The 27,907-nt window shown below is 38.9% G+C and overlaps 1 protein-coding gene across 2 annotated transcripts in view; it reads right to left on the minus strand.

Annotated features, from left to right (window-relative positions):
• Positions 1 to 27,907, minus strand: part of SUCLG2 (succinate-CoA ligase GDP-forming beta subunit) — a 102,023-nt gene that overhangs the window by 18,020 nt on the left and 56,096 nt on the right. For both annotated transcript variants that reach the window (XM_030956591.1, XM_030956592.1), the window contains 2 exons: positions 26,329 to 26,490; positions 24,789 to 24,931 (listed from right to left, as the gene is read on the minus strand). In XM_030956591.1, coding sequence (XP_030812451.1) covers positions 24,789 to 24,931; positions 26,329 to 26,490 — 305 coding nt within the window. The remainder of the gene's footprint in view (positions 1 to 24,788; positions 24,932 to 26,328; positions 26,491 to 27,907) is intronic.

A 27,907-nucleotide genomic window follows, 5' to 3' on the forward strand; every position in this document is an offset into this window, starting at 1 on the left:
AAATCAGTGATGTCACTTCAGTCTTCCTAATAATTTAATCTACTGTCTTCATCTTTACTAAACTTTTTCCACTTTTATTAAGAAGGGAATCACCTTCAGAGAATAATTATTCGATAATAATCTCCCATCCACTTTTCACAAGTTTATCAAAGTATCTTGTAATAAAACCAGAACTGAATGTTTTAGCCACAAACCCAAAGTGATACAATCAGCAAATCTGAACTGTGAAAGAAGTTATAGAGCTACATTAAGAAACAGATGGAGTGAGCCTAAAACAATCAGAGATAAACCAGCATAAAGGAACTTAACTTTAGATTAATCAAGGTTGAGATGCTCAAGGCAACCATGGGGAGTCAGGCATATTAAAATTAACAGGAGAGACATGTAAATCGCAGGCTGCTTCTTACATCTCACCCCAGTTCTGTACAGAACAAGACATGGAATTGTAGGTGTCCCTGTTAACCATATTCCCTTCTTTACAAGTGATTTTGCACTATGGTCAAGGAAAATATCTATCTCAAAGAATGGCTCTCCTAGACTTGTTAATTTCAATGAGAATTGGAAAAGCTTATGAGGATTTAAAACTCCCACATTAAATTGCAAAAAAATGTCAGAACAAGCCTCAGATGTATGCTCTGATAACACTTGAAACTAAGCATGATGAAAACAAACAAATAGCCAGCACATACTCAGTTATACAACCAACCACATTTCACACAGCCAAAAGCTGTCACTTGGTTTCAGTAGCACCTTTTCTAAATTCAGATTTTCTGCTGGGTATCAGTAACTTAAACACAGTTCCTTGGTGTAGGATTCCACAGATACAAAGAGGCAAGTCACAAATAAAAATTAATTCAGAACCTTAAAATGGTGCAAAATTCGATGGCAATATTTAATGCTAAGCACACAAGTCCAGCAGTGTCTCATACCTTTTAATCTCAAAATCAGATAAGCAAGTACATCCAAAGCAGATTACTTATTCAACTATTTGAGAGCATAAAAGTAAAGTTGCACATTTATATCTTCACATAGTGACTTTTTTTTTTTTTTAATTTCCTCCTGGATGATCCACAAAAAGGAAAAAGTCCCATTATTAGAATATATTTCCTCACCTGAGAAACATGCCCTGTTTTCCAATACACACACAGTACCAAGACAAACTTGTGATCTGGGCTAAGCTGTAGAAGGGAACTGAAAATCCATATTTCAAAAGAAAACAATGGAAATGGTTATAACCAAGGAAATTATTGCAGGCAGAAACAGTTTAATGCATGCATTGCATGTACTTTTTGTTAATTACTTTTTAAGCACTTACGCAGTAGTGGCTAAAGAGGAATTACATAAAAGGGAGATTACATAAAAACATTTCCAAGTGGGTGTTTCATGCTGAGCCACAGTCTGTAATAGCAGTGCTGATTAACCAGGACAGCCTTGGCTTCATTTCCAAGGCCTTTAATGGCCCAGCAGAATCTCATTCTTAGAATGGCTTGGGTTGGAAGGGAACTTGAAGGGGACCTCATTCCAACCCCCTGTCATGGGCAGGGACACCTGCCACTGTCCCAGGGTGCTCCCAGTCCTGTCCAGCCTAGCCTTGGACACTTGCAGGGATCCAGGGGCAGCCACAGCTTCTCTGGGCACCCTGTGCCAGGGTCTCACCACCCTCACTGGGAATGAGTTATTTCTTATATCTGATCTCAAAGCACCATCTCTCAGTTTAAAGCCATTCCCTGTGTCCTGTCCCTCCATCCCTTGTCCCAGGTCCCTCTCCAGCTCTCTTGGAGCCCCTTTGGGCACTGGAAGGTGCTCTGAGATCTCCCTGGAGTCTCCTCCTCTCCAGGTTGAACAACCCCAGCTCTCTCAGTCTGTCTTCATAGCAGGGATGCTCCAGCACTCAGATCCTCTTTGGACCTCCTCTGGACTTTCCCACCTTTTCTTTTTTCAAGCACCAACAGGACAGATTCCTGCCTAGATTCTGTCTGGCCAGGAGATGACTGAACTGCTTTGCTACAAGTCCCTGTTCCAGATGTCCTTTTTTGCATGGAAATGCATTTGTGAGAGACGTCAGCCCAAAGAGTTCTACCACACTTTGACAATCCAACACATAGTCAAGGAACTTGAACTGAAAAAGCATTTCCTGAATTTGTTATTTGATTTGATAAAGCCATCTCCCAATGAAGTGTGGACACACTACAAACCTCAAGCTGAGCACTCTTCAAAGCCAAGATACCCTGCAGCACTCTCGACAGCTCTCACCTCAGTGACACCTTCGAGTGTTTACACAGAGCAAACAAAAGGACTCTGCTTTACTTCTGCCTAATTAAAATGTTTTAAAAGAATTTAATTATAAAATGCCAAACTACACAAATGCAAAGATCTTTCCTACAGAGAATTAGTGATGAATTGAATGATTTTTTTAAATCAAACTGTTGGCAAGCGGTGTGGGTTTCCTGTTTGTAAACAACCATATGAATGCTAAACATATTTATTCACAACTTGACACGAAATACAGCTCTGTAATTAATCATTTCCCTATCTAAGTCAGAAAAAATAAACCCCCAAACTTGTACCCCCTGTTATTATGAAATAGTCAGCTACACATAAATGAATAATTATCTGAATTATCAACTATCTACAGATGTGCAGCTCTTTTCAGCCCAGACAATGGCATTCCCCTGATGCAAACTGCTAATCCCACACACATTCTCTTATTCTTTGTTTAAAGTGAGAAAATCTCCTTACTTATTAAATACACTCAATCATGGGCTATTAAAGCTATTGTTTCAGGTTATCTATTAATTGCAGGCTCCCCTGCCTATATTCACTGCTAAGATGACACCCCTCTTATAAATTGAAAAATGCCTGCCTGAGTGGGTAAAATGTTAAAGGCCATGGGTTAAGACTAATTCTGAAAAATGAGGTAACTCTTAAGCTGTGAAAAGTTGTCACTGGAATTAACTGCTTGAAATCCTGTCTTATTTTGACAAGCTGAGTTTCAGATATTAAAAAAATACTCAGTGGAACTTATTTAATTTCAGCCTTAAATAATTTGCAAGAATATTTTGTTTTCTATAGCAACAAGATGTTTAGATCTGAAAGGCTGTATGATTGCACTCCCTGTAAGACCTGACTTTAATCTTCTCAAATGCCAACAATTAGCAGTCAATATGAAGACAGAGGAAACCATATTGCTCGTGGGAAAAGACTAAATTCTTTGTGGGAATATTATATTAATCCAAAATAGATCAGAAATGTAATCTGCTCCTTGAATACAGTTCTGAATGTAATGGCAGCATTTGCATGCTTTTTTCTCCACTTAATAGGAAAAATAAATGCACAAGATCTTTACAAGCTTAGTACATTCAAACAGAATAAAAGTAATATGCAGTCATAGTTACCAAGTGACATCTTTGACAGACAAAAAACTACAGGTAAAATAAAAAACAAAAAGCTACAACACACACACAATGCAGGACATGGAAGATGTGCCAAGACCTAGACTAGAACAGTATGATGCCACCTACTTCTGAAAGATCTTTTTCATCATAGTGAACCTGGAACTAACAAAACACCAGACTTCTTAGAGACTTAATGTGAGATTGCTCCAGAAATTTAAAACAGTAACTTAAGAATCAATGATTTTGTTTAGATACCTGTAACTCATGTATAGCATTGCCTTGGTGTGATGGGAAGTGGGAAAGGTGGAGAAACAATTTAGCTTTATAATCCATGAAGTCAACAAGAATGATTCTTGAAAACAACAGATAATAAAACATTCATTATCAAAGTTTCACTTTGTTGTTTGTCTTCAGTGTCTGCAGCTGACAGATACACTAATTTATAATCCTCTGCCAGTTGCAAACTGGCAAACGCTTTTGAATTAGTCCCTTGACTTGAGCCTACAAATTTAATTGTTTCCACAAACAACTGGGCAATGTTTCAAGACTTTGCTTCAAGACACCAGAAAGTCCCATATCGTACCTAACAGAAAAACCAACAGCCTGTTCCTTGGCATTTCCTGGAATGCTGGTTCTGTTCAGAATTAAAACAACCTGGATGAAAAATTTAAGAAGTATTAAAAGTAATATATCAAGAAAATCTCTTTGCCCTAAAAACTTCTGACTAGTTCCAATTTTGATCCAAATTAGAAGCGTCTCTGAACATCCAAGGACTTTCATTAAGTAGTCAAAAAAAAAATTGTGTGTTTAAATCTGCTCTACTGTACATAATTCACCAGAAACACTTTAAACAGAGTGAAAACTGCTGTTCATATCAATGAAAAAAAATGCTCTCCTCAGTTTTGTTACAAAACTAAGAGTGAAACACCACTGAAACTGCATAAAGAAAAATTTATACTTAAAAAGGAAAAAAATCAACAAATTAAAGCCAAGGTAAATGGTACAGTGATTAATGCATTGCTCCTTTCATTTGCGACTATTCTGATCACATGGGATTAAATAGATTGTTCACAAAATCTTCTGTGAGCACATGACCAAAGCTATCTCAGAAACACAATGATTACCAGTCACAACTCCAGGCAACACATGTCTGCAGACAAAATTGATGTAAATCAGAAATGAGAAGCCCTGGAAAACTGTGACAGGTCCTTGTTGCAACAGTCAGTACATCTCTCATAATACATACATAAATACTCCAATACTTTATAGTCAATATTTCTTCTTTTTTTTCAACCAGACTACAAATCCCAAATATTTGATTAACAATATATCAAGAGGCCTTGGAATTCAGAATTAAAGAATGAACTGTCAGCAAATTATGGCCCCTCATGCATTATGACTGAAATGCACAAGCGTTTGTACAGGTCCCTTATGTACCAGTGAAGGTCTGAATTGCCAAGGCAAGCCCAAGGACATGACAGCTGACTGTCACCAGGATGTTTGGATTCTTGGTCTAAATACTTACACCTCATACTGGCCATTGTTTTTTGCACAAACTCACAAAGAGCCCTCATTCAATGTCATGACCTCAGTTATTTTCTGGCCTGGACTTCAAGTTTCTATAAAATCTCCCTTCCTGCAAAACAACTATGGTTCAGTTAATCACCATCATAGCCAGCCTCTATTATTACCTGCTAGGCTTTGATTACCAGGACTTCAGCAAATCCAATATCCCTGATTTTCTCTTACGGCTGCAGCTGTGAAAATGACTTCTGGAGAACACTGGAACTGGCAGAAAATGCCAAAGTGGTTCTACACTAGAGAGCTTGCTGCTCTCCCTCTGGTATAACACTCACACACAAGTTACAAAGCTTGAAATAATTGTCTACTCTCTGGGCCTTGAAATCAAAACCCAGCAAGTCCTTCTTGTGTCTGCCCAAAGCCTTCCACCCCACCCAACACTGAGGAATTACAACCCTACCTCATGCCCCACATTTTTTATTTGACAAATGAATTTCACCCATGTAATGGCAGAGCTGTGAATGCTCACAGTAAATAATGCTTCACGTGAGGAACCAACTGGAATTCTTTCAACCATTTTATAACCAAACAAACACAAACAAGATTTACTTATTGTTAAATCCTCAGTCAGGATCTACATTTAGCTACAGCTATTGGTAGGCAGGACAAACAGTTTTAAAGCACAGAGTAATGCAATAGTTTAACCTGTATATTGCTGAATGTGGATGTCACCAGGATGTTTGGGTTTTTACTTCACTCACTGGTTATTTCCAGGTCTTCCCATCTATGGCAAGCATTTGTAAGCATTCTTCTAAAAGCATGTTGGTCCATTCAAAAAAAATGTAAAAAAAAATAATGCACAGACACTGTTCAACACTGCATACAGCTGCAAATGGTAAAGACTTAAATGTGTACAAACCCTCAAAGAAACAAAACCCATTGTATTGATTTCTGGATAGCTATTTTGGTTTCCCAATTATGAAAAAGCTACAGGTATCAGTTTTCAGTATAATGCGATGCTGCAGTTGTCGCCTGTTTCTCATTAATTTTTCATTCCTACAAGAAAAAGTCTTTCCTGGGAGCACTAAGTGTCAGTGCAAGTCTGTTTCATTCACTTTTCAACACCAGACACGTATTTATTCCTAAGTTTTCAATTCCATTGCATAGCTTGCTATGCAACTTGCACACATCAACCCCAGCAGCAGACAGCTTTTCACCAAAAATTGTAACTTGACATATACCTTGTCTTGCCTTAGGCTTAAATTGATTAATTCATCTTTCACTTGAGGTAAAGTTCCCCATTTAAAATGTTTTAGTAGGAAAAGGCAGATTTTACAAACTGAACCAGAAAAAGGACTTTCAGCATCATTGTCACACTTTCAAATTTGATGTTATGCACAGCTGTTAAGGAAGTCTTTACCTTAATTTTGCTGTTGCTATCTACAAGAAGTTTCTGCTTTCCAGACACTCCCTCCTGTGCAAAATATGAGGGTTACAAAGCAATGCTTGTCTCACTCTTTTCTCCTCTTAGAATTCAATTTAAGTCTCACATCCTCAGATTTTTGGAAAGAAAATGGAGTCAGAGCAGCTACTCAGAATATCAAAAACTCACTTAAGAAACTCATTCTATTACACCACTGAGTGGAACACCACAGAATAACTTGTGACAGGAGACAGCTAATACTTCAGAAGGTAAAAATATACTACAGTAGGTTAACTATGGAAAAGCTTCTAGGAATATATGTGGTATCTGCCTTAACTAATGATGAAGAATGAGAATTTCTTCTAAAAAAGACGTGCTAATTCAAACATAGAACTCTGACCTCAAGGCAGGGATTTTTGGTCAAATGTTTGTGGGAAGTCAGATTAGATGATCTTAAAGGTGTTTTCTAATTTTCCAGTCTGACTCAAGGAGCACATAACAGATTTGGGGTTGTATAACCTTCATGTAAAATGTTTTTGACATATTACTGACATGAATTTGTTTTAACTTTAGAGTAACAGGGCAGTTGATCATCAGAATATCCATCAGCTGCTCCTCTGACACCTCATTTTGATGGCAGGACACAGATAAGAGCAGGGAAAAGAAATTAAGAATACATGGAAAGCTGTGCTGAATGACCAAAGAGAGGAAGAACCCCTTGCCCCGACTGTTTTGCTCATGAATTTGCTCAGTTAACCCCAACAAAGATGAGCTGATTTTCATCTGACATTTCCCCTTTAATAGCATAAACACTCCTCATGTGCAGAATTTGGGACAAAGAGCACATAAATCAGTGCATTTTGCAGGTTGATGGAAAGAATAATTTCCAGGTTGGACTGCAAAAGTGCATCCACTTTTCCAGGTGTCACTGTTTTCTGTCCTGCAGCTGAAGGCAAGGAATTGTGAACAGCAGCACGACTGCCAGCTTGATTTTCACTTGTATTTGAGGCACACAGGCCACTTTGAGCCCTTTTCATCCACACAGCAAAGCTGACTTGCAGCAAATGAAAAGCTACATCAAGTTATTCTGTGAAGAACTGCTGAGAATAACACTGCTGAGCACTTAAATCAAGGAAAGGTACATCCTTCAGCAGGAAAACAAGACACAGGCATGTACCTACCATGTGCCTGACCAGGGGAAGGGGCTACAGAAAAAAGGGTTTCAATGGAAGCCACAACATCTCCTTTTAACATGAAAACAATGTTGGAAATTCCATTACATGGCCAGTTCTCTGGCCACCCAGCTGTACACACCCTACAGTCACATTTCTACAACTGTATTTATCCTAATGTTATGAATTTTACAGTTGAATTAGTGAACAAAATAAAAGCAACCTCAGCAGTAAAAATTCAAAACTATTATCAATCCTGTAGACGAATAATATTAGTGACTGTCCACCTACAATGACATATGATAGAAGGAGAGCTGCTAAACCATTCAAACCATATATTTTAGAAGTCTGTGTAATCCTTCCTCTCTCCCACTCCTCAAATATTTATTTTCCATACAATAATGACCTCAGTATTCAAGGCAGCCTTTGAAGATTAATGACCAGTGGAGGTTAATGGTCCTCAGCTATTCTTCAAACCATCAACTCCTCCCAGCCAGTCATTAATCCACAAGAAATGCCTTAATGCTTCACTTATTACTGCTTAAGCATCAAGCCTGTAAATTTTCAGGGCATTAAATCTCCAAAAGTAACCTTTTTCTCTTCACAGACCTCTATTTCAACAAAGCAGACAAATGAGATGAAAGCGACTTCGTTTTACGGGGATTCTCCTCAACTCTACCAAAGAATAGCATTTATTTGTGTTTATTTGCATCTATTTGTTTTGGGCACTAATAAATAACATCTCCTTTCCTGTCAAAATATGGACACCAAACCTCCTTCAGCCAGCATGCCTCTGACACCTCCATAAACAGCTGTTCTCCCTCAGCTCAGCCCAGCAGGGACCACAGTGGAGGATGTGGCATTGCAGAACTCAGGTCACACAGCCTGGTTTCTAACACAAAAAAACCCCACTTTTTCTCTGCCATTTATTAGTCTTTTAAAATGTCATGACAAATTATTTGCTTTATTGTTCCTGGATGCCAACAGAATAAGCCATCAAAAATGGCAAAAAAAAATCAAGTCTTTCTTTAAATAGTGATACCATCAATCACACCATCAATCACACAATCTATATCCATTCAGAATCAATTATACAAAAGTATCTAATTTAGACACATTTGATCTAGGCAGCCCATCAATCATCCAAAGGGTAGCCTTTCTTCACCCTTTTCTTTACCTTTCTCGTATTCGTTTAAATGGACATCAAGTGTTACATTCTTTCGTCATTGTAATGCTCTAGTTAATAAGATGTGTTTTACAAAGTGTTCACAACTCTGATGTTCACAAGAAAATGAAAAATTCTTTGCAGGATTCAGTGTCATATGACAAACACAGCAAGATTTCATTATTCCTCAATCATTTTCTTTGAGGAAAACACCACACCACAACAGAGTCAGAAAAACGTTGACACTAAATTTAGAAAAAGACCAGACATAATATCAGACTATTATCATGCTCATTTATATTGGCACTCAACGAGCATTAGTTGTGAAGGCAGCAGGGCTGGCTGTCAAATGTGAGCAAATTGACAAGCTATTAGAGTGCCAACTGGAGGGATTCAATTAGAATATTTACTCCAGCACCAGCAAAGCCTTGCTTTTAAGATAAGGCAGAAATGTGGTGTGTGTTGACCGGGAAATAAAGATAGAAAATTAACAGGCAAAGACAGAAATGTATCACTTCCTTTCTGCTATAAAAGCTACAAACAAAGAGATTAGCTTGAAAATATTAACTCTAAAAAAGGTAATATCCAACACAAATCTAAGAAAAACTGTGGGCAAGTCTGTGTCATGGTTCTGTCCCAGAGACTGACAAGCAGCTGATTTCCTCCAAGCTGCTTTGGGATCCCAATCTTGGGATCAGCCTTGGACACTGATGCTTTGACACTGACCTTTCCCCCAAGTACTGAATAAATTTCAAGAAGAGCTTGAGTTTTTAACAATCTTTTAAGACAAAACAACATAAAAACCACAACCCAAACCTGACAAAACCTCGCCCAGACACATCTTCCCAGAATATTCTGAGTTGTAAGGGACCCACATGGATCATCGAGTCCAACTCAAGTGAACACTGGCACTAAATGACACCAGTCCCATGTCCTTACTCATCTTCTCGGAGTGTCTGCTTCCTCCCCCAGCCAGGGGTTGAACAGAGATGTACTTGGTTGCCACTTCCCACCAGGGAGGTGGATTTGGCTCTGTGTTCAGAAGAACCACTGCAAAGCAGGGCACAGGGGCTGGAAGGACAATCCGTAAATGAGGAATGGAAAGATGTTAGGAATGAAAATTCCCACATGGGAAAGGATGAAGACTCAGAGGAAGAGGGAGGAACTGTACAAGTAACTCCTGGAGGAGTTTGAGCATAGTGAAAGAACAAATTTGAAGCCAGATCCTGTTTCCAGATGCACATCTGGAATTATACCACAGCCTATGGAAACAGCACTTACCACCTGCCATCTTCTGTGCATGCTACCAGATCACTAATCCAACTCTAAAAATACCTGCAAGGAGTTCCAGTTACTCACTTGACAGACCATGAAATATCTTTCCTTTTTCAGCCTACTTACTTTTAAAGCTTTCCAGAGAGATGGCTTGTACTTTATTTCAAATATGAAGTGATTTTTGGCAGGACTCTGCAAACAGAAATGCAGATTGAGTCAGGGAAAAACCTACTCAGCAGACTCCTTGCCTCATCAGGAAGGGCACACACCGAGCTAATTTCAGGATCAAAGTCTCACCCTATAGCTCCTGCTGATAGGATTTGGTTTCCTTTTTTTTTTTTTTTTTTTGGATGATCTTCACTTCTCTTTGTTTTTAAAAATGATTAATTCCAGTTCTACTAAGATTAAATAATTATCTCTGTCCTTCATGTTTACACCTTTTATACACTTCAAAATGCTCAGCATGTTCTTCCTCCCAGGGAGTACAATTTTTTACCACTTTCCCTATAACCCTTTCACCTCCTGCCTCCATTATTTTTGATGTTTTCTTTGATTTATTCAGACACAGAAGTTTGACAGGGGAACAAAACGAAGGCATTTATGCCAGGTCAAATTTATCACAATCTACACCAGAATGATTTCAAAAGACAGGAAATAAAAGTTTTCCCTTTTCACATATTTACAAAACGCAATCAAAATTTAAGAAATCCTTTAAAAATATTAAAAAGGAAAATAAGAGAGAACACTTTTATTGTAGCTCAGGATAGGAAAGGTACACTAGAGCTTTAAAAACTCTGGACTGGAGAATATCAGCAAGATAAGGGAAGTTTGCTTGAAACCGTTATGATAAAAATGTGTATGAAGCACGCATGGAAAACTGGTTTGTGTGATAGGGGAAAAAAAGGGAATAAAAATTAATAGATGGTGTGGGAGCCTCTAAAGGTTTCACTGCTGTGAGCTTGAAGTGACAACATCTCTACCAGGTGCCAGAGATAGGAATGTCCTATATGGATTTTCCCCCCATGAGTGACAATAATCATAAAGATGGAGCATCTGCACCATCACATTCTATTTCCTGCCATTTATTTGATTTTGGCTTTTTGATGTTGGTCTTTGGAGGAAATCAGTTTCTGTGGAAACAATTTTGTCACTGATGCAGCAGGTGAAAAGTTGTGTCAGTGAAAAGTTAGCTTTTGCACCATTTTGAAATCTGAGGGGTGGTTGGGTAAAAAAACAACCTCAACTGTACTGAAATGTGTGTTTTATCTGTGGCTGCACCAACTGCCCAGTGGACAATCAGTGCTCAATCACTGCATTGCATCCAACAGTGGAGAAACCTGCTCCCTTCATTCTGCAGGCAGCCAGCAGCTGAGGATGAACAGCAACTCAAAAATTTCCAACTCCAGCAGAATTTGGACCTTTCAGACAGTCTGAAATCCTTCCCAAGGGAAGGATTCTGTCCTAGCATCCCACATTATGCAAGAGAGGAATCCAGCCTTCAACAAGTTCTTTGCCTTGATCCTAATTCTCAAAACACAGATCATCTCTGTCACACATTTTCCTGATGGTTTTTCTAAGCTGAATGAAACTACTCCAGTTTTTCCTGAAAGCTGAGACAGCTCCTCCTGCCTTCCTAGAAGGATTTTCCCAGGAGTGCTGCTACAGAGCTGCTGTGACCACAGGAACTGTGTTGTGTTAGAATGAATCACAGAATGGGCTGGAAGGAATCTTAAAACTCATCTCATTCCCCCTCCTGCCATGGGCAGAGGCACCTTCCACTATCCCAGGTGGCTCCAAGACCCATCCAGCCTGGCCTTGGACATTTGGGTTCAGTGTGCACACAGTGAACTATGCTTCAGCCTCTGTGCATGTGCATAACTGCACAGGTGAATTATCCAGGAAAAAAAACCCCAGTTCAATTCACACTGCACAGAAAAGAACTAAATAGGTATTAAGGATCTAATATGATTTTAGTAGATTAATGCAAACCAGGACTAACACTCCAGCACCACGAGATTTATAAATAATAGAAATATCTCACTGAGGAGAGAATCAGACCTTGACTTCTCGATGAAACAAAACTTTTCTCTCTCTATGGCAGTTTTGAAATTTCATCTCCAACTTTGAAAATAGGAATTTCAAAATTATTCTCAGTTAAATCCATAGAAGCACTGACCTTCAATATCTGTAATGTTCAAAGGAAAAGACACTTGCACTTCTGATTGACAGATCCATTGCAAACACAGTCTCAGCAGCTCCAGTGTGAGTGTTGAGAAATGCAACCTGAGCATCTACAGCTCACTCATTCTAACTTACTGAAGCAGCTTTTCCTTGTCAGGGGAATTGCACAATTCAAGATTCAGCCCTACAGATAACAGCAATCAGGAAACCACTCTCATGTATGAAGTGATCTTAAGCATTGGAGTGACAAAATAAAGCAAATCTTCCTATAAAACTCCATCTCAATAGGAGAGTGCCAGCTTTCAATTAAAATCTTGAATTATCCTTTGTATTTACTACCTGGAGAATCCATAAGCAATTTAAGTAAAATACTTATACTGAAAAAGCCCCTTACACTTCAAGATAAACTTCAAGCTGAAAATTGGGCAAACCTCAACTCAATGGCTATGCAAGTGTTGTTGTAATAGATAAATTCACTGTTCGTTCTGGAGAACAGCTTTCTAGCACAGAAACTCTTCCTGGGACAGACCTTCCTTGGATCTTTCCAGCCTGAGATTCCACAGCTGATTCCTGGAAGCCTTGACATGCCAGCCCCACACAGACCCTGCAGCACTAACACAAGCGAGAACCAAAGCTCACAAATGTCACAGCCCCTGGCCTGTGCTCCTCAGAGCAGTCTCCAAATTAACCCAAATCAGGAAAAAAATCCAAGTTTCCTTAAGAGCTAGGGATTAAGAAAAAAAAATGGTATTACCTGCCTCCATTTATTTTAAGTGAGAAGTACTCAAGAATACTCAGAGAATTGCCTTAAAACCTTTCTAGAAGTGGAAAATACTACTACACCTTTAAGTGCTTTTGCCTCCAACCCTTCCAGACCCTCTGCTACCTAAAATGTTAGATAATGCCTCAGTGGGTTACCAAGTTAAACCCCCTCGTTCAGGGCTAAAAAGCTCTTGAATACATGAGCAAGATCAAAGCAGGTAAGCTCAATAAACTGTGCAGTCCCTGTTTAGGGACTAGAGGAGCATCACTTCCCCAGCATGTTGGAAGTAATTTTCTCTGGTGACATGCTATGTTTTGTCTTACTGAACATTTAACCTCTAGATCTGGACAGCACACATTTGGCACCAGCACATTTCTTTAGGGAACACCAGAGTGGTTACTTCCAGTGACAGTTTTCTAATTATTCTGTCAAGCATCAATCTGTGAAGTTCCCAGTTCCTCAGCACCCTGATTGACAGGGCAATCAGCACTTTACTTAAAGCCTCCAGAGCTGTTCTGGCCTGACAAATGCTTAAAAAAAAAAATAACCAACCCAACCAACCCCTCCTCCCCAGTGTGAAAATGGAGTGGAATATTTGACTTCCAAAACAAATCCCCACTTTCTGCAAATACAATTCCCCAAACTAACAAAAAAATTGCATTAGCATATAAAATGTACCTCCAGAGAAGGAAGAGCTGACCAAAACAGTATTTTCTTTTATATTACAATAATTCATTTGTGGCATTTTATTGTGGAGCAAATCAGCTGATGAAAGTACATCAAAAACAGAGAAGGAACTGAGACAGCACAATCATTTTCACTGAAGTTTTCCTTCTCTACTCTTAAGAGAGGGAAAAGAGCCCCACCTTTGATGCACTTTTAGCTTGATTCCAAGCTCCCCTGATTTCTGATAAACATCATCTTCCTCTGCTGAGGGTGGTATTGTGACTCTGGGCCCTTACAGCACTTCTGACTGTAAGAAGTGAGAAATTGAGGGACTTGGTGAGTGATAAACAATTATCCCTGCACCAAGTTCAGGGAACAGTAAAAGCTATTTAGTAGTCATGATCACATTTTCCTAAATAACACAAAAGTACTTCATGCTCTTTATCCACCATGTAATTAAATTCAACACCAGGGCTGAGATTTTGACCAGGAATTTGGCACTAGAATTACACAGGGCTTGATTTTTATGCCAGGATGCTGCACCTGAGAATTCAGTAGTGAAGTTGCTCTTGGCTTGCTGGGACAATCTTGTGTTGGTGTTGTTCAACTTCACACAAAGGGAAGCTCTCTCACTGTACAGAACTGCAGCAAAATGCCAATAATAGTTTCTACTAAAATCAAACTCGTGCCAGATTTTCTCCTTTGGTTTGAAATGGTAAATTATGAATAATGGAAATTTGGTGGTCACCTTTTTATGGTGAGCGTTCTGGAGTGCTGAGTGGTAAAATAGACTGAACACAGCAAGACAGAAAAAGAAATAAAATACCAAATCAGGTTTCAAACAAAGGGTGGAAGAGGGCAGCACATTTTATCCCTAATAAGAGTGAGCTGCAGAATATCTCTCTCTAGATTTAATTTTTTTTTTTTTTTGAGGACATTAAATTTGAAAACATATTCACACAAAAAATTCCTTTTTCTTTCCTTGGATTTAAAAAAAAATCCCAACGGTTCTTGATAGAAGGGAATGACAGAGCTGACCAAGTGGCAGAAGGAAGTTCTTTGATGAAAAGCCTCACACTGCAGTGGTCAGTAAGGTGGAACTGGTCAGGGGCAAGGCTGAACCCATCTGCTTTTCTTATGGAAGTTCAACAGATGTTCAGCATTGCTAAGAGAGTTAAAGGAATGTTGCTGATATGTAGACACCATCCTTGCTCTGATTGTTTTTATCTTTTCAGTTCAATTAGTTCCACAGTTTGTATGACTAAGTGAAAACAAAAATGTATTTGAGATTCTCTCAAAGTAAAACACACAAAAATCCCAGAACAACTGTGCAGAGCCCCATGGAAGTTTTGATTAAAGGCAAATCCTTCACAATTCAGGGAGCACATACTCAATCAATGGTTGAAGAGGAAAACCTCCAGGGAGCAGCAGGAACTAAACAATTCTGATAAGGTTTCTGTGACTTTCCAGCAAATAGTAATTTGCTCCTTTATATTTCTTCAATGAGAAGTCGAGCATTGCAGTCCCAAACCTTTAAATCAAATGATTTGTTGGGCATCAGGCATTCAAGTTTCAACACCCCCTATAAAATATTGACTCTGCACATTCATTCATTTCTACCCAATAACTGATTCTTCTTTTTTTTGCCTGCTACAGGCCCATAACAGTATTCTGGGAAGTTGACTTAATCAAGATTTAGTTAAGAAAAAAGAAATCCTCAGCGTTTTCCAGTTTTAATCTTGTCTAGATTAAAACTTGCACCACATAAGCATGTATATAATCTATTTTCTTAATGAGATGTTTTTCCTCTTTTCCCAGGTCATCACTATTCATTCCAAATCCACCATTCAGAAATGCCATCCACAGTTTATACAAAGGTTCCTGCTTTAATCACAGGCTTGGCATCACTGTCACAGGACAGAGTTTTATGCACACTTTTGCTGAACAGCCTTTTCAGCAGGGCCCTGTCTGAAGGTGCAGATTTCATTCCCTTTTCTGGTGAAGTGAATACTGACTTCCCTGGTCAGCTCACCTGTCAGCCACCCAGAAATCCAATTTTCTGGCACTGATAGCAGGACTGCTGTGTTTCCTGCACTGAGGCACTGCAGAGTTATTTGGGGGAGGATGGCAGAGGATGGTGGGAGCCACAACAGCTCCAGCTCCTCTGCCCTAAGCAGATTTTTTGCAGCAAGGGAGGCTCCTTCTCCCCCACGTTCCCAGGGAATGAACATCTGGTGCTCTGCAGCTCTTTGGTTACTCAGGCTTACCCTTAAATAATTAGAAATGGTTTCTAAAGTACAGCAAGCAGCCAGCACTGCATACAAAACAGGCTGTGGAAAAGTGCACACAAGTTGTGTCAGAGCAGTAGCGGGGTAGAAATCTGCAGATTTACTCACCTTCACCATAGCAAGCTGCATGTAAAAATTCAAAAGGAAGTTCTCTTTCCCCTCTACTTATTTGATGAGTAAAATATGTATGCAAATGAAAAAGAAAACGACAGGCATAGCAGAAGATTCAAGAAAATGGTTTTGTAAAAGCAGTCAAATGTCTTCTAAATTCAGTTAGAATAGCTGCAGTACTATAATACCTGCTCCATCCCAGCCAGAAAGAAGAAATTACATGGCTATTTGAAACAAGTAAGGCTACCTTATTCCTAATCAGCTCCTCTAATTGCTTGAGGAAAAAAAAATCTTTAAAATGTTTAGCATTTTTCTGCTGGAAAATAAATCCCTACTTTATTCTTTAACTCTGTCTAGCCTCTGTTCCAGGTCAGCCTTCACAAGGCATCACCTGCACACACCCCAGAATACAAACAGGAAAATTTGGCCACTGGCAGCTGGAAATGGAAGAACTTCTGCTGTCTGCAGACTGCTATCAGGAGCAGAAATAAACTGTTCATTTTTCACACCAATCTAAAGAGAACACCTGACTTTAGAAATTGCTGATTGTGAAAGGTATAAAAAATGCAACATCTTTTGAGAAACAGGACTAAGTTTATCTTCCTATGAGAGGGTAGCTTTTTATTAGAAGATGAAACTAAACCTGGAACAAAAAGAGTAAGAGCTACTAATTTGTGGTAGACGTGGACTTGATTTGCCAACTACTTAAGCACAGGATAAGCTTTAAATAGACTCATTTATTTCAGCTTTATCAACCCACTCAGAATAATAGATAATAAAATATTAAAACTTGAACCAGGTTTGAATTCTTGTTGAATTTGAGCATGAATATGAAGCTGTGAAATAATTTGATCCTACCTGAAGAAAAACAGAGATTCAAGAGTAATAGCTTTAGTCCTCTTTAATTAAGCTGTATTTCAAATAATTTTTGTCTTTTACAAAACTTTTCCATCACCCTATGATACCCTTCAAAAAGAAAAAGTATCTTTACTCTAAAAAATTTAGTAATATCAGGCCTTTCTGTCATTAAAAGATAATTTTATGATGAGAAAACACTTGTTAATTTTGTCATGGTTTATCATTTTTCGCCCAATTTGAGTCTTATCAGTAAGAAAAATATGAAGTCCTATCTACCTGTGCTCCATCCATCCAGGGTGCTTCTGCAATGATAAGTAAAACCAGTTGTTATTTATTTCACTATCACGAGAGTGTGCTAACCCAGCACAAATGGCTGAAAGCACCTACCTGAGATACACATTTCATCATCTGGGCCAGTTTGTCAGGAACAGATGGAGGCAAGGTGATTAAATTTCTTCATTTTGATTGAAAGAACAAACACATTCCTAGACTGCCATAACACCCACTTAAAAATAATGAGAATGAAAATGCAATTTTCTCTACAGGAGAGTTTAAGTAGGGACAGCTACAACTCTTCTTTTAATGTACTATTTCCTACCTGTATTATCAGATTATTTGCCTTTCATTCTCCTGTGTGTGTGCTAGATGGAGGATCTAAAAGTAGATCCATAATACATTACTCATCTCACACAGATGAATTACCAAATTGACTTTCCCAAAATATCTTCTCTTTTTATCTTCGCTAATTGTGAAATGAGTCATATAAATTTTCAAAATTTCATCAATTTGGAAATCCCAGTGAAGGATTAAACACTTTTCAGGTGTGTTTTACTGGGCAACCCCAAATTCTCTTGCACACCCTGGACATGCCATCAGGCCCTTGGCAGTCAGGGGTGCTGGGAGGGTGCTCAGGATGGAGATTCACTGCTAGCATCCATCACCTTCCAGCTGAGGCCCTGCTTTGGAGGGAGATGGTGACACCAGGCTGTGGCATTACAAGAAACAGGTCCCATAACCATCCCCATGTCCTTCCCAAACACTTCCCACCACAGGCTCAGCCCTCCCAGCTCACCAGTGGAGACCTCAGAAAAGTCCCCATTGTCCAACCCTGAGCACTAAAACCAAAGCAAATAACAAAATCTTCTCTCACTTTGATCGCTAACCCAGCACACCTCCAAACAAGCAGGGAAATGCAACAAGCCTTGCCCACAGAGCAGCTCTCTCAGGAGGGTGATGCCATTTCTGCCCCAAGGAAATGGAAATGCCTGCTCTTCTTTCCCTGTTTTAGAAGGGACAACATTCCAGAGAGGATAATTAGCACACAAACACTTCAAGTTCCATCCAAACCTACCAGCTCAGTTTGTGTTGTGGTTCTTCCACAAATTTGCCAGCATTTACCACCTATGAAAGCATTCCTGCCACAAAGGAAGCAATTGCAGAATCACTGCAAGTTCTCCTCTTGCTTAGGAATTTTATTTTCATATCCAGTTTTTAGGATTCATTATAGCCTACTATAAAATGCCAAAAGGCATTCAACTTGTCAGTGCCCATAAATAATGACAGATTCATGTTCAAGTATATTTACATATCAATTACTTAGAACTCAATACTACACATGCTCTTGAAAAATATTTTACTTTTGGTTATAAATCAAGACAATTCAATTATGCATTTTAAATGCATAATTGTCCTCTCATTTTCATAAATATTGTCAATATGCTATCAGTCTGTAAAAGTGCCTCAGTGAAATGAAAGAATGACTTTTCAATATTTTAAGTGTTTTAAAAGATGAATAGTCATTTCATATTAATTCTGCAATACTGAAAAGGCATATTAGAAAAGAATCCTTGCTATAGTTCGATCAGTCTGTATTTTCTCACCAATGCAGAGCTAATAAAAATGTGGGGAAATTCCTAAATTACTCTTATAAACTCAAAACCTACAATATCTTTAAAAGAACCATGACCTGCTCCATTGTCTAAAGGCAAAATACTTGTACAAATTTCTGAGAGAAAAACCACAATATGCTTTTGTGAACTTTACCCAGCTTTCCTGTGCCATAGTAGGTATTTTCTACCTCCACAAACTGTCATTTTATGAGAATAATCTTAAACTTCCAGAGTCAAGACATTATTGCTCTTACAGAATTACCAAGCACAGCTTTACACAGCTTTATGTTTATGTTTCCTCTCTGAAACACAGAAAGGAAGCTCCAGACCATTCACTGGTTCCAAGGCAGGATCAACTCTCCCTGAAATTTCCTGGATAATTGCTTGTTTAGCCAGCCTTTAAAACCTTGTGCTGCTGGACAGTGTCTAAATTCCCAAAATAAACTGCTGTAGGACTCAACTACCTTTTTTGGCTGCAGTATTTTCAGAACAGCTACCCTTTCCAGCCACATTTCTTCGCTGCTCTTAACCCTTCTTTCCTGCCTGAGGCAGTCACTGACCTGCACCACCAGGCAGATTGCTCAGGTTAACTGAAGGCTCCTTCACCTTTCTGTGTCTGATTCCTCTTTCAACCCTCGAATCATTTGTATATTTGAAATCAGAGAAAAGGTTGGTCTCTAGCTACCTGTTTACTCCCCCTCAAAACTAGAAAGCCCCTCTTTTGTGCTAACAGGAGGTAATACTAAGATGATGTAGCAAGATGCAGATTCCAAAAACTATGTGGAATTTTTCGGTGATTGATTAGCCAACATCATACAGAAATATCAAAATTTCTAGCAAAAAATACAACAGGTTTATTTATTATGATTTTCTTTTTTAAAATTTAATATTGCACTTCTACAAAACCAGTGCTGAGCACTAAATTGCCAGGAGGAGGGGGCTCTGTAATAAGCAGTGAGGAACAGTGATAACTTTTATGATTTTCATAGCACTTTTTTAACAAACTATTTAATTTTTGATCAATGTTTGTAGATGCAGATGAGGATTACAACCCTCAGTTCACACAGAGGGGTAAATACAGCAGTCAGAGCCTCAACTTCCAAAATTCATCACTCAATTCAAGAGTTACATTTTGAGACACCCAGCTGGAGCAGCGAGGGCCATGCAGAGTGCAGACAGTGGCAGTTAACACCTGGGGAACAGTGCAGAGCAGGGCAGCACACAGGCATTGTGCACTGGAGCAGCTCCTCAGCTACAGAGTTTGGAGAACTCAAACCAGAGTATGATGCTTCACCCTCCTCTTTACACAAGGTGTAAAGAATTTCCATGCTGTGCAAAGAAGTGGTGGCTAATGAAGTGTGTAAAGGGTGCACGGTATGTGAATGAGAAAGCAAAGAGATTCCTAATGAGGCTGTAAGAACAAGGTTCTGAAATGACACAAAATCTGACAATTTAAACAAATTCAGTGCTAACACTCTATTTTATGTCTGCAACTGAATCTTATTTACATTTCCATTTTTTCTCCAAAATTATATGTCCATGACATAGGCTGCATGTGTGATAGGGAAGGCTATCTGTTCCTTCTGATTTATGGGCTTGCATTATTGCTACACTGAGAAATCCACTGCTGACAATCAGTGAAATGCAGCAAACTGCCCAGAGCCAGCCTATGCTGTAAGCATGAGGAAGTTCCCTATCACAGAAATGTGGCATTTGGAATTGTTGTATTTTTAAAACTTTCTCCCTTGAGCAGGTCATTGTTCAAAGCTGCAGAGTGAGAGCAAACAGTCCAGAACCACACAAATATAGTTACTACACCCCAATCTGCCTGAATGATTTGAGATATTTTGAATGGTCTGAACTGAGCTAGCTCACTCAATTTTAAATTAATTACCCAAAATAAAGACCAAATACATTATACATGGCAACTTTATTTTTATTTCTGAAATCTAAGAAAAGAATATCCCAAATTTTTCCTCTTAGTATAATGTTATCCCTTCTGTTGCCACAAAACAGACTGGAAATGTTAAGAAAGCTAATGCTAAAAATCCCTGAAGCCAAAAGGATAAGCTGGTGATAAAAATGTCTTGTATAATAAGGATGCATAAACCATATTATTTTCACACCAAACACAGCTGGGAAAGAAGAGAATTGCAAAGTTATGGTTTAATGATATCCTCTTTCAGAATTCTGGTCACTCTCTCAGATGCCTGGAAAACAAAAGCTCCAAAACCTCTGCTTGACACACAACAGTGAAACACAATTATGTGGTGGGCACAGAGATACATGAACATTAACAGGCAAAGCAAGGTGACAGGAATCATTGTCTATTCCATATAATTAAGACAATAATCTGAATTGGGACTAGATAATTGCTTAAGAAAAAAAAAATAAAGTCTTGTGTGGGTTTGATATTAATTATTCCCTGGATATGAGCTAACAGATGTCAATATGGAATAGTTTTTCCTGAGAAACGTTTGTCTTTCTGTCAATAGTATTTTGCCTAAATAACAAGCCAACAGTTGCTAACATCAATTGCTTTGGTGAGTCTTTAGTCATATCATCAATGACAGGCTTCAAAAAAGGTTTTCAAAGGAACTATAGTGGGAAAAGGAGAAAAAGAACAACAAACCATGTTGGCCTTTAGCTGCCTCTGTTTCAGTGACACTTTCTAATAGGACTCCACTGCTAAGATCAGGGCTAGAGCAGTAAAAAAATGGTAAAAAAAACCTGCTTGCAGCTAAGTTGGCTTTTGTACTAGTTTGTGAGGCCAGGCAGGGTGGCTTCTGTGAGCAGCTGCCAGGAGCTTCCCCATGTCTGATGGAACCATCAGGGACAGTGGCATCACCTCTGGGGTAACAGAGTTATAAGAAGGGCACAGCAAACTGCAAAACAGCAGCTGGAGAGAGGAGTGAGAACAGGAGAGGAACTGCCCTGCAGACAGCAGGGGCAGTGAAGGAGGAGGGGCAGGAACTGCCCCAGGTGCCAGGGCCAAGATTCCCCTGCAGCCCATGGAGATCCAGGAAGGAGCTGATATTTTTTTCAGCTTTAGCCTTTCCAAAAAAAACTTGCTGAATCCTACAAAGAGTCATCATATAGTAACCAGGTCTTCAGCATGAACAAAACCAAGCACCTGTGGAGCTTGACAAGGATGTGAGAGTGTTGACAGATGAGGACTTTGTGGGGATGCCTGGAGCAGGAATTCACACGTGCAGGGGAGAGCCAGGCACCAGCCAGAACCTCAGAAACACCAAAGGCAACAACCACTTCTACTTCACTGTGGGACAAAGGGGGATAAATGAAGCTCCTGCAGTGTCTCCCAGCAGCTTGAAATGCCAGAATTGAGCCATCCTTCCCTTTCCTGCTAGTATCTGAAAACAGGGAAGACTGTACATTTCCTGCCAAAGCAGATGCACGGCACAAACTTACAGAAATAAGACAGGCAGGAAGAAGGAAAAGAAGAAAGAAAAAAAGCAATTGGAATTTAGACAGTGAATAGAAAGGAATTCAGAACCATTGCAATGACCTGTCTAACCTAGGAAGTATTGGATATGGCAGACAGCAAACAAGACCAGCAGAGTGTAAAAAGGGTCACTGGCTCCAGGGACAGCATTTCCATCCAAAAGCCAGTGGATCACCTTTTGCAACAAAACCCCTCACATTTTTTTCTTTTTCCCCAAGAATTATAGACACTGACAGCTGACAGATTAAACCAGCAGCAAACCAACCCAGATCTTCACTTTTCCCAAAAAACAATATCCTCTGTTTCACTAAATCAAATCATGGCTTACCTTGGTTTGTTTATTTTCTTTGTCTGGGGGAGAGGAGGGGTTGTGTGGTTTGTTTGTTTGGGGTTGTTTTTTGGGTTTTGAGGTTTTTTTTTTGCTTTAATACAAATAGATATTTTAAAGACAACTAAAGGGGGAGAAGGAGATCTTTTTCAGAGTGCAGTTGAACCTTTCCTTCTGGAAGATTTCATCTCTTGCAATGTCCTTAACTCTGCCAGCACAACTAAAAACCAGCAATTCTCCATATTACAAGCCCTGAAAACTTTTTTTTTCTTTAGTCTACAGACATTTGGATATTTACAAAAATTAACTGAATCTCAAGTTCCCAAGAACAAATTTTTATCTTATCAAACCAAGTGGGAATCAAGTTAAAGGCCACAGGGAAATGACTGACCAGTTAAAACCTGTAAATGCTGCATTAGCCACAAAGACTCTTGGGACTGAAACCTCACCATTAGTTAAGAAAAGAGAGGATTCATCCAATTTTCTGATTATCTACTAGTGAGCTAATGGACATGGTGTATCAGGAGAAGAAATGACAGACATTTGCTGTATTTTATGAACAGAATGAAATAAACCATGAAATGCTTTGCCTTCTGCATCTTCAGCCAGTCAATGCCAGGAATGGCACAGCCCCAGCATAAATGCCTAATCCAGTTCTTTCCATGCTCCCTTTTGCTTTTTCTCAGTAGCAGAGCTTCCCTAGCCCTGGTGCATGCAGTTGGAAATAGTTAAGCAGTAACATATAAGCAGAATGGGTAATAGAAGGATATAACACAAGTCAAATGCTGGGCACACAGATGTTCTATAGCTGAGAGCTACTAGAATGCCTTTTTGTTTTAAAATTGTTTAAACTCAGTCAGCTTCATCACCAAAATTAATACCTGCTGTTTGTGGTGCAGCAGACAGTACAAACTACTTAGCACAGTGATAATCACCAGCTAAGTTGTGTATCTGAGACCTTACTGCACCTGCTTCTCTACCACTAACACAAGTTTCAGAACTAAATTACATCTCAGGCAAACCCAGATCATCACACCAAGCAAACACTGCAGAACAACTCAAACAACTCAAACAACAAACACTTGAGACATCAAGGTACCAGGTGCTTATAAAATATGCAGGGAGAGTTGCAACTGCAAAGAGCTTACAGTATAAAGCTGGCCTGTGCTTATTTTGTACTGTAAATTTTCTTCCTAATTTTGCCTTGAAATGTTGCTGCAAACAATACCCACCTCTGTTTGAGAAGCCACAGCATTTTGTCACTTTCTGCTGCACAGAGCATACAATTAGAGCAATGTAATTGTCACAGGAAGGTGGCATTTAGAAGTCAATATCACATCACAATGAACATGAGGAAAATGACTGGAATCACAGCAAACATGAGATAAAGGGGATGAAGCCAGATCCACAAAAAGAAGCAATATGTTGAAATAGGGACTTCAGCTGTGATGCTTAGGTGCAGGAGATGGGAAAGATGATCAAAGCCCTCCAACAGATTCCCATTAGTAAAAATATCAGCAGCAAGGAAGCTCTGGCTGCACACAAAAGCAGAACTCCACGTTGGCAGGACGGGCAGCTGGCACTGCTCCAAAGCCCACGCCTGATCAATTTTCTCTCAGCAGATACTTCAGTTCTGTCTGCAGAGGGGACCAGTGACCTCAACACACATCTCTAGAAATAACTTCTACTCAGTACACACAGACTAATGTCTTCTCCTCTTGTTCAAAAAAGAAAAGAGCAACTGCAGCTCCATCTGCAAAAGGAAGTGTCAGAACATTCCAGGCTATGATTCCAGCCTGGGAACGTTAATTAAATACAGATTATCCTGCAGTGCAGAGTCTGATATTTTAGAAACCTTGAGTTTAAAAGAGTACAAATCGCTCTTGGAATTAGCTATTTGCTTAAATTTCCCATTTTTCTCCTCAGTCTATTGTGTTACTACACTATTAGGAATGCTATTTTAAACATCTAAGTCTCACAAACTCCATTTCAGGAGTGAGGTGCTCTGAGTTCAGCACTGCAATGCCCAGCATAGCACACCTGCACTCCTGTGCTGAACTGCCTTGAGAAAGTTCCCACTCACAACTCACCAGCAAACCTGAGTATGGATCAGGAGCTGAAAAGTCTGTCCAGTGGTTTATATTGAATTAATTTTCCTCCCAGATCAGCCCATTAGGAACTCACCCTCAGTGTTCTCACCATGATCTGGGTTTTTCTGTGCACTATTAATGGTCCTACTCAGCCCTGCAGCTGCACAGGGAAGCTCCCAGTCCAAACCCAACATTTTTACCTTTGGATCAGCAGTCAGCAGTTTGAATGCTTGATAGACTTGTGCTTCCTTCACACCTCCACCCAGATCCAAGAAGTTGGCTGGCTTTCCACCGTTCAGGGATATTATATCACATGTTGCCATTGCCAGTCCAGCTCCATTGACTGTAATTGCAAACATGACAGTGCTTATAATTCACATAGATGAGATTTGTGAAAAGGCTTCAAATGTATCAGCACAACCCCAAAACATGGCTCAAAATGTTATGCAGCTATTTCTAAATACTAGTAGCTATTCAAGGATATCCAATGCAACAAATAATTCAAAATCTGGTGAAAACACACAAACATTAAGTATTTTTAGGGGTTAGATGTTCACCTTCCTTTAAACGTGTATGAGCACTGGAATAATAATTGTAGCAATGCAGAACCTTCTGATTTTATTAAAAATAAAGAGACATAAAAACTTCTGGGAGTAGTGAAGAACAAATTGACCCTTTAAGCTCCTCTCCCATCACTCTAATAGCAGTGGATGCTTTGTATTACTGCATCAAAGATAACTCAGTTTTGGGGACAGACCTCAGATGTTCCTGAAACATCTTATTTCAGATTTGCACTAGTCTAGAAGCATTTCCATGGACAGGAAGATCTAAACTGGGAATAGTGATGAGAATTATGTGTCCCCTTTATGTTGCTCCTATTGGACAAATGCTCCTGTGTCACCCAGAATACAGATCACTAAAAAATAACATAATGTTGGAAATCATTATTTGGGTTTTGGGATCTTTTGGTTGTTTTTTAAATTGAGATTGAAGTCTCACTGCTGCTTACTGAATCAACTGCAACACATTATCAGAATCTTCTAGATTTGCCAATATATCTCAGCCAATATAAATGTTGGGCATTTTCTCACCAAGTCAAAAAAAATTACCTAATTCAATTAGATTAATAATAAAATGTTGTATTGGCTAAAAGAATTTGTACCAAATGAAAATTATTTAGAGCACAGCTGATTTTTCTACTTATCTCTTCTAAACAGCAGAGTAATTTCTGTTCTACAGAAACTTCAGGAAAATAAAAAAACTGCCATTTCCAAGCAGGTCCTTTAGCAGCTTTCCTTAAAGGGAAATGGAGTTTAATATTCAATTGAAACTGGGAATAGCACATTTATACAAACATACTTTTCAAGTGCCTTTTAAGTAACACACTCTTATTTTTTTTAATTAATTATTAGGTTCTGATGACTTTTTTTTGTTTTGTTTTAATTACTGGAAAGACCAATTACATCAGGTTAAAAAGTCAGAAATTGAGTTTTTAAGGCTTAGCCTGCCTTCTCTCTGACACCACTGCTTGTGTGCTATGGCCATCAGCACAGTTTGCACACAATTTCAGTTTCATTCCTGCAAGAACTCGTGGAAGGACAGACAAAAACTGCAGAAACACTCAGTAAAACAAACTGAAATTCTGTAAAGGGTGACCTGAATGTCAGATGTAAACAAAGTCTCTACACTGAACAAGTGTAAATTTGTTTCCAAATGTCTTTTGGATGTATTTGTTCTTACCAAAGCAAGCAATGTTTCCATCCAGTCCTATATATTTTAAGTCATATTTGGCAGCTTCATTCTCTATGGGCTCATTTTCAGACTTGTCATCCATGGCAAATATTTCTTTTTGCCTAAATTCTGCGTTGTCATCAAAGTTTATCTTGGCATCGAAGCAAACAACTGGAGGAGAGAATAAAACAACACCCAGGAATTTAGAGTTTACAGTCAACCAGAGCTTCTGAAATATTGCAGCTCCTCCAGCAGCAAGGGGAGGCTGCTTTGGGAATTTGGGAATGATGCTGCCTCCAACACAGGGGCAGCTGAAGCTCCAGCACTGAGTCTAGCAGGAAAGGACAGGTTCTCCATAAATCCTCTGCTGAGAAAAGGCACAGCAAGATCTCCACAGCACACAGGAAGATTTTCTGTGTTTGCTGCAAAGCTCCTGTATGTTGTGAGGGCAGTTTTTGTCATTTGGACAGGTGGGCTGCAGCAATGACACAGAAGAGTTTACCCTGCATATTTTGAAAGAATAACAGATAAAACATGTAACACCAACTCAAAGCCATGCAGTCATTCAGAGTTGAGCAACACAAAATGCTTTCCTTAGCCATGTTTTGAATTTCTGATTTTATTAACTATATATGCATTATTTCATTAAAGAGCTTAAAAAACCTGAAACTAAATATGTTAAAAATGACCAAAATGTTACTTTTAAATAAAGAAAATTAGGAAAGGAAATACAAACCGTCTCATCGATATCAACATTCACTATGGTTATAAAAACAAATTAAGAAGTTGCTAAATCTGACTGCATGAAATAAAAGATACAAAGGACTGGCTAGCAGCCCCAGTATTGACATAAACACAGCAGCAACAGAAATGCCTGTAGAGTGCTATTTGCCTATTTCCTGACTCATTATTTCTATGGGTTTGCATAGGCAAATGCCTCATTAGATTAAAATGTTCTAAGCAAATGTAAGACTCTATAGTTATCATATTACTATGCAAGTAATTTCCCTTGTACTATGTTCAGATTATAATTACTGACTTAAGCATAATTGATTTCTCAAGACAAACCAATCAAATCTAAGTGCCTTTAAATGCTGTGTCCACAAAAATCTACTAGTTTTTCTGTCTGCTGATGTTTTTTATTCACATTGCCACTGGGACATGCCCATGGTACCTGTGCACGTGTTCTTGAGCATTGCATACATCTGGAGGTCAATGACAATTAAGAGGACAATTTTAGTCTGCTGGAAATGTAACTCTGTTCAATATACAGTTCCTTAACTTAGGAAAAAAATAGCTAAGGAAACAGCAAATAAAACATTTACACAAGTAGGAGAGTCTCAGCTGTATATCTTGATTTGCATTGAGTTCTCTTGTTTTGGTTTTTTGATGTTGATTTTTTTTTATTTTTTAATATTTCACTTGGAACTGATAACAGATTAAATTAAAGCTATCAAATTTCACTTCAGTGACTGCAGTTTCAGAAAATTATTCATGAGTGTGCATAATAAATCTCTTGGAAGAGTCCAGATCTTACCTGGTCAATCATCATGTGAGAATGTGCCAAAACGCAGAAATATCTGCAATC

The sequence above is a fragment of the Camarhynchus parvulus genome, chromosome 12 (genome assembly GCF_901933205.1).
Source record: "Camarhynchus parvulus chromosome 12, STF_HiC, whole genome shotgun sequence".
Taxonomy (NCBI): domain Eukaryota; kingdom Metazoa; phylum Chordata; class Aves; order Passeriformes; family Thraupidae; genus Camarhynchus; species Camarhynchus parvulus.